This window comes from Nannospalax galili, unplaced genomic scaffold, assembly GCF_000622305.1.
Source record: "Nannospalax galili isolate Female #2095 unplaced genomic scaffold, S.galili_v1.0 scaffold113, whole genome shotgun sequence".
NCBI classification, from domain to species: domain Eukaryota; kingdom Metazoa; phylum Chordata; class Mammalia; order Rodentia; family Spalacidae; genus Nannospalax; species Nannospalax galili.
This window is the reverse complement of record NW_008335444.1, coordinates 5,906,840-5,914,380: the sequence shown is the minus strand read 5'-3', so window position 1 is coordinate 5,914,380 and position 7,541 is coordinate 5,906,840. Positions and strand designations below refer to the sequence as shown.

The window sequence follows — 7,541 nt, the reverse complement described above, 5'->3', positions numbered from 1 at the left end:
TGACTCAGTCTAATTAGATATAAACAGTATAAGGGATCATTTGAAAACAATAAGTTCTCTGATCACATAAGAAATCAAAATATCAACATAAAATGAAAATAATAGCCTTTCACACTTAATGCAAGCAGTTACTGAAGAGTAGAAACTGGTAGTTTTACTTGCATAATTTTATTTATTTATTATTTTTTGGTCTTTGAGAAAGAGTCTCCCTGTAGCCCCAGCTGACCTGGAACTCACTATGTAGATCAGGCTGGCCTTGAACTTGCAGTGCTGGGATTAAAGACATGTGCCACCACGCCTGGCATTTCATTCCTTTTCTTTAAAAAATAAAATAAATCAAAGAAACTCAGTCTAACTAGTGCTGCCTGTCAGAATGGACTGATTTTGTGAAAGTCTGTGCAGTTAAAACATTGAGCCTCATGAGTGGGCTGGCCTTGTCATATCCAGAAGGCAGCGTTACACAGCACTCCCTCTATCCTCCAGCTCTTATATTCTTGTTGACCCCACTTCCATGATGTTCCCTGAGCCTTGGTGGGGGTGGGTGATTTTCGACTGAGCACTCAATAGTCATTTATTCTTAGCATCTGTTATCAGTCTCTGCATTGAATGCTGCCCACTGTATAGAGAAGCTTCACTGGCCAAAGTTGAGGTCAGCCCTTGACAACATGTCCATTTAGCAAGACAACAGTAGGAGGTATGGTGTCCTTCTGTGTCCCCCCGGCCCCACCTCTAAAACCACTACCACCTAAGCTATGGGTATTTGACCTGACCAGTATTTCAGTACCATATATGTGTAATTTTTAAGCTATGGGTATTTGACCTGACCAGTATTTCAGTACCATATATGTGTAATTTTCAGTGCTATTAATTAGCCACTCTGGCAAAAAGTATAGAACAGAGTGATTCTAGACAGTTGATTCCATAGTGCATATGGAGGTCAGAGGACAACTTGTGTTGGTTCTTTCCACCAGGTATATACTAGGGATTGAACTCAGGTTGTCAGATTTGGTGTAAATGCCCCCACCTACTGAGCTATCTCACTGGCCCCAAACTTTAAAATTTTTTTTAAAACATTTAGTTTTATATATGTAGGCATCAAACTCAGTCAGGCTTGGCAGTCTTTACCTGCTGAACCATCTTGCCATCCCTTGTTAGTACAAACTTATCTCTGTTGTATTTCTTGCTGATTGTCCAGAGGGAGCAATGTGATGGCTGAATTTAAAAGGCTGTAAATGATCAGAAAAAAGGAGCCATAACATAATGCCATATTAACATTTTTATCCATTGGCGTCTAGTACAAACTAGATTCTCTGGATGTTTGTTAAATAGAAAACAAGCATTGCCCCTGCCCCCAGCTACTGATCACCTGGCAGATTTTGTCAGCATCTGTGAATTTAACTTGTTGAAATCATGAAGTAATCTGAATCAGTCCATTGATCATGGACCAGACTGAATGGTGCTCTTCCCGTTTTACATAGACATTTCTAAATTGGTGTAATTTTTCTTATTTATTAGGTGGGAGGACGTGTGCCAGTGTTAGACACACTCATAGAACTTGTCGCAAGAGGCCGATCTATCCCAGTACATCTGAATTCTTTGCCAAGATTGGAATTACTAGTAGCTGAGGTTCAGGCTTGGAAAGAATGTGCTTCTAATACATTCTTGACTGAGAATTCTCCGTATTCTCTCTTAGAGGTAAGTTTGCAACCAACTCATGTGCAAGAAATTGCATCTCCTAGTTTTTAATACAGTCATCACATTCAGAGGTGGCATTGATGACTCATCTCATAGATGTTTTTAGCAAACTTTAAATGTTTTTCTGGCTATATTTAGGCTATAGTCAATGTTTAAAGAAGAACATTTTTCCATTAGGTGAACTTTTGTATGTGAGATTGAGTCTGACTCTGTAGGCCAGGTAGCCTTGACATTCCTGTCACAGTCTTCCAAGTGCTAGAATTAGAAATGTGCACCACCTCAGCTAGCTGGGTAAAGCTCTCTGTTCAAATGATTCTAAACTTGGCTATGCTCCATTACCTGCATTTTTAGTAAATCTGATATAGAAGTGCTTTCATTATGCTTTTTCTATTCTCTATAAGTCATTGCTTGTTCATTATTATTAGAATCAGTTGGCATATATCACATTTTTACTTATTAAATCTGAAATCAAAGTCTATCTTTGAGCCTCCCTCCCGCCTACCTTCCCTTTTTTCTTTTTCAAAAAAAAAAATTATTTATTTAGCATGTGTGTCTATGTATGTGTATATGTGAGCATGTGGAGGTCAGAGGACAAGTTATGTGAATCTGTTCTTTCCTTCTACTATGTGGGTTCTGGGGGTTGAACTCAGATTGCCAGGATTGATGGAAAGGACCCTTACCAATGGAGCCATCTTCCTGGCCTATGTTTTTTATTTATTTTTTTCTTAAATAGTACAGAGTCTGCAGATTTAAAGCCTGCCTAGTTCAAAAAAATGTTAGCTAATAAGAAATGTGCATACTTCCCACCACTTAGGCTTTTATTTTGCTTAATCTGAAATCTGTTTCACCAGTGATTATGTTTGTCTCGTATTAGGTGCTTTGTCCTCGGTGTGATATTGGCTTTTGGGGATTGAAAAGGAAACAGAGAAAGTTAAAGGAACCCTTGCCAAGTGGAAAGAAGAAAAGCCCCAAATTAGAGAGCCTGAGTGACCTGGAAAGGGCTTTAACTGAAAGCAAAGAGACTGCTTCAGCGGTGCGTAGTAGGATATCTTTTTCTCCTTTCTCTGTTTTTGGGAAAGATAATTTCTCACCCTTTTAGGTTCTATGTGGAAATATTGGGAAGGTTAGTAGAATGCTCAGGTTGGCTTAAAAGGACTTTCAGAAATCAATTTTAAAAGATAGATAGATGTTAGAACTGGTAAGGTATAGTTCAGTGGTAATACTTGCCTGACATTAATGAGTTCCCAAGTTTTGCAAAAGAAAAAACACTCTTAGGCATGTAAAAATTCAGGGCCAGCCAATCTGAGTCTTGAAGATTTAGAATGCCTATGAGTTTAGAAATACTAGCCAAGGATATCAAAGCTAAGAGGTACATACATGGAACTGAAAGGATAACTTGTTAACTTGCCATAGGAAATAAAAAAAGTATACTAGATAGTTGATCTATATTACTACTAAACATTGTTGATTCAAGGTAGTGTCAAGATGGTTAGGTTGTATCTAGGTAGTGCTTAATGAGTGTTCTAGTTTGCTTTCAATTGCTCTGACAAAACACTCTGACCAATACAAACTTGGGGAAGAAAGGGTTTATTTAGCTTACATCTTCATCTCCCAGGTCACAGTTCATCAGGAGCCTAAGGTAGGAACCTAGAGGCAGAAGCTTACTGGCTTGCTCCTCTGGCACATATTCAGCCTGTTTTCTTCTTTTGTTTTTGTTTTTGTTTTTTGATCTTTTTGAGACAGGGTCTCCCTATAGCCCCATCTGGCCTAGAACTCACTATGTAGACCAGGCTGGTCTTGAACTCACAGAGATCTGCCTGCCTCTTCCAGAGTGCTGGGATTAAAGGCATGTACCACCATGCCTGGCTAGCAGCTGGCTAGCAGCCTGCTTTCTTACACAATACAAAACAACCTGCCCAGGGGTGGCACCACCCACAGTGGGCTAGGCCCTCCCACATCACTCAGTAATCAAGAAGATTCCCCACAGACATGGCCACAGGCCAGTCCAATGGAGACAGTTCCCCAGTTGAGGCTCCCTCTACCCAGGTATGTCTGTTGACAACTAAAACTGTCCAGCACAATGAGCATAGTGTCAGGATAGAACAGGGGATTGCTGTGTGTTTTGGGTGCTTTAATGGCATGGAGCATTACGGGACTGGCCATCTGGCCTCTGCCACATGGAGCTCCGCCTGTTTTAACAATGGGATGAATTCTAGAAAGTGTATTCTTGGTTAGTTTTGTCAGTGTGTGAGCATCATACAAACTAATATGTTAATAACAGCAGTAGACAATGTAATCTTACAACATTTTATCTTAATATATCAAATATTTGTTACAATTTACTTGTAGATCTAGTGGATAGATCTGAAGGTGAGCTGATTTGTAACTATTGGGAATGGTTTTAACTGTTCCATATTAACATTTTAAGGACTTGGGGATAGAATTAGTTAAATTAGCTGAGGTCTCATAGCCTCTAGCTTTTATTTTTGGAGGGGGAAGCTTGATTCTTAAAAATCTCCCCCCTCTGTATCTGTTCTCCTGGTCTTTGTTTTTCTTGAGACAGTTGGCCAATTTATCTGGACAGATGCCTTATATGTAGTGAGTGCTTAGTCTGACCTTGTAAAAGTTCCATTTATGGGCAATTTATAAGTGGTTTTTAGAAAAGTATGTTCAGTATCATTCCAAATCTTATGGCTGCGAAGTTGATCCTACATACATAAACAGACATATGCCGCCATGCCCATTTTATGTGGTGCTGGTTACATCCTCAGCCCCAAATGGTTTATATATTTACTTACTCCTTTTTGTTTTGTGAGGTATCGACTTTTATTACTTATAATTTCTGTGTCCATCACGTAGATGACTTAGCAATGAAGAGCAGTAAGAGCAGTAAGCAACATAGAGCGGCCACGATATAATGTAGTGGCTGCTGAGGAGTCTGTCTTTCACTCTCTCTGAGACAGGGTCTCACATTGTATTTTAGGCTGAATTAGAACTCATTTTGTAGCTCAGATTGGACTCATTCAGGCAAATCTTCTTGCCTTAGCTTTCCAAGTGCCACATTTTCAGATTTGTGCTATTACACCTGGCTCTAGCAACTTTTCTGTCTCATGTGCTTTTTAGAAGACCACAAAAGCTAATGGAATGAAAACTAAGGGAGGTCAGAAATGAGCATACACAAAGTATCAAATGTCAGTATCTTTTAGAGAGCTAAATACTCTAGGCTATATATAAATATACAGGTTGGACTTTTAAGAAGTGGTATAGGTTAATTAATTGTACACACTGTATTTACTATGTGTTAGGCAAAGTGTTTTGTCTCACATCTCTCATTTGATTGTTTTTGTAAACCCTGTGGAGTACATATTGTTGTCAAGTCCATTTTATATGTGCAAAAACTTAGCCACAGTAGAATGTGTTGTCTGCCCCTACACCCTCCACCTGCCCCTGACTCCCCCCCCATAGGGGGCGATGTAGAGTGCCCTGGAGTTGAATGCAAGGTAATCTACTTTGAAGCCTTTCCTTTTAACCACTAAGATCTTGAGTTGTGGAGGAGGGCTAGTTCTCTGTGACAACATCCTTGATGGCTAACTCCTTTTCAGATGGCAACGCTTGGGGAAGCTCGCCTAAGAGAGATGGAAGCTTTGCAGTCTCTCAGATTTGCCAACGAAGGGAAATTGCTATCACCTGTCCAAGATGTAGAGATGAAAGTCTGCCTATGTCAGAAGAATCCAGCGACTCCTATGATCCAGTGTGAACTCTGCAGGGATGCTTTCCACACTAGTTGTGTGGCAGTCCCCAGTATTTCACAAAGCCCTAGAATCTGGCTTTGTCCTCACTGTCGGAGGTCAGAGAAACCTCCATTAGAGAAAATTCTGCCTCTGCTGGCCTCCCTACAGCGTATCCGGGTTCGTCTTCCAGAGGGAGATGCACTTCGCTATATGATTGAAAGAACCGTGAACTGGCAACATAGAGCTCAGCAACTGCTTTCATCAGGGAATCTAAAATTTGTGCAAGACAGAGTGGGCTCTGGACTGTTGTATAGCAGATGGCAGGCCTCAGCAGGTCAGGTGTCAGACACAAACAAGGTGAGCCTGGATTTTGGGGGGTTATTGGCATCTGCATAAGCCTTATGCCTTTCTTCTGAGCCTGTAGCTCTGTCTGGTAATCCCTTTGCTGTCACTGATAGTCATTGCACTTTCTATTGCCTCCCACTTTAGGAGCCCTTCACCTCTGCAATGTCCTTTTAATGTCCTCTCTTCCTAATTATTAGGAATTATTTCTTTCTTGTTTGTTTGCCTTTTAAAAATTATTTTACTGGTGTGTGTATGTTCATGCACATATGTGCGTGATACATGTATGTGAGCATAGCATATGTGTGGAGGTCAACAGACAGCCTTGTAGAAGCCATTCTCACCTTTATGTCGTTTCTAAAGATGGAACTCAGATCATCATGTGTTTGCAGCAAGTACTTTTTACACATACTTCTCCCTGCCCCAGCCATCTCGTTTACTTTTTGTTATTTTAAGATAAGGACTCATGTAACCCACACTGGCCCCTAACTCACTCTGTGTCTGAGGATGGACCTTGAATTCACATCCTTCTTCCTCTACCTCTGAGTTCTGGGATTATAAGCATGTGACACCATACTCTGGTTATTTGCTTCTGAGGATTAAGCACTCTGTTAACTGAACTACTTTGTCACTGTCAGGAATTCTTTCTTAGACATTCTGTTTCTAGAGCGCACATGTGCACTTTTTAATATATACAAATAATTTTTCTGCTTATCTGTCTGTTAACCCATATGCTAATTTAACTTCTGCAGATATTTGTGTTTTAAAGTTTGACTTGCCTGAAAATTATTTTCCTTCCTTTCATTTAAGTCACTATATGAAAAAGGAGACCACCTTTTGCCTTATCTTTTTTAGCCTTTAAGGAGGAATAGTCTTTAGAAATGTTGAGTGCTTTGTTGCCTCAGAAGAAAGGGTATGGGTTTTATATCATCTGTGATTTGGAGGGGAAGGGGAAGTGTATTCAGACACATGAACACGTCTATGCATGTAGACGCCTCTGGTGTTCCTTAGGAGCTGTCCACCTTGTTTGAGACAGGGTCTCTCACTGGGATCTCAGGCTCACCAATTAGGCTAGCTTGGCAGGTCAGTGAGCTCTAGGGATCTGCCTGTCCTCTACTCCCCAGCACTGAGAATAAAAGCACTTTTTAAAAAATACATGGAGCGTGGTGGCACACACCTGTAGTCCCAGCACTCGGGAGGCAGAGGCAGGCAGATCTCTGTGAGTTCAAGGCCAGCCTGGTTTTTATCGTCCTCTTTTTTTTTTTTTTTTTTTTTTTTTTTTTAAAAAAAAAAAAAAAAAAAAAAAAAAAAAAACATGGATGCTGGAGATCAAACTCAGGTCTTCATGATTACGAATGACAGACACTTTAAGAACTGAACTCTGTCCTTAGGTCTATATCTGTGCTCTATCAAAAGGTAGATTCTTGGGGCTAGAGACATGGCTCAGTGGTTAAGAGCACTGACTCCTCTTAGAGAGGTGCCAGATTTGGTTTCCAGCATCCACATGACAGCTAACAATCGGCCTTAATTCTAGTTCCAGGACACCGTCTTCTGGCCTCCATGGACATTACATGACATGGGTGCACTTACATACATGCAGCAAAACACTCTTACACGTAAAAATAAAATACATAAAAAAATTTTTAAAAGATAGATTCTTCTGAACATCACTGCCACATGTGGGCAGTTTTTTTATTCTCCTGTAGATGGGCTGCAGGAAAAGAATGTGAAGGTATGAGGAAAGTACAATTGGAATGGCAATAGTCAGCCTTT

The 7,541-nt window shown here is 40.3% G+C and overlaps 1 protein-coding gene across 1 annotated transcript in view; it reads left to right on the top strand.

Annotated features, from left to right (window-relative positions):
• Positions 1 to 7,541, top strand: part of Kdm5b (lysine demethylase 5B) — a 99,264-nt gene that overhangs the window by 84,865 nt on the left and 6,858 nt on the right. The window contains exons 21-23 of the mRNA XM_008830330.3: positions 1,516 to 1,695; positions 2,570 to 2,728; positions 5,298 to 5,783. Coding sequence (XP_008828552.1) covers positions 1,516 to 1,695; positions 2,570 to 2,728; positions 5,298 to 5,783 — 825 coding nt within the window. The remainder of the gene's footprint in view (positions 1 to 1,515; positions 1,696 to 2,569; positions 2,729 to 5,297; positions 5,784 to 7,541) is intronic.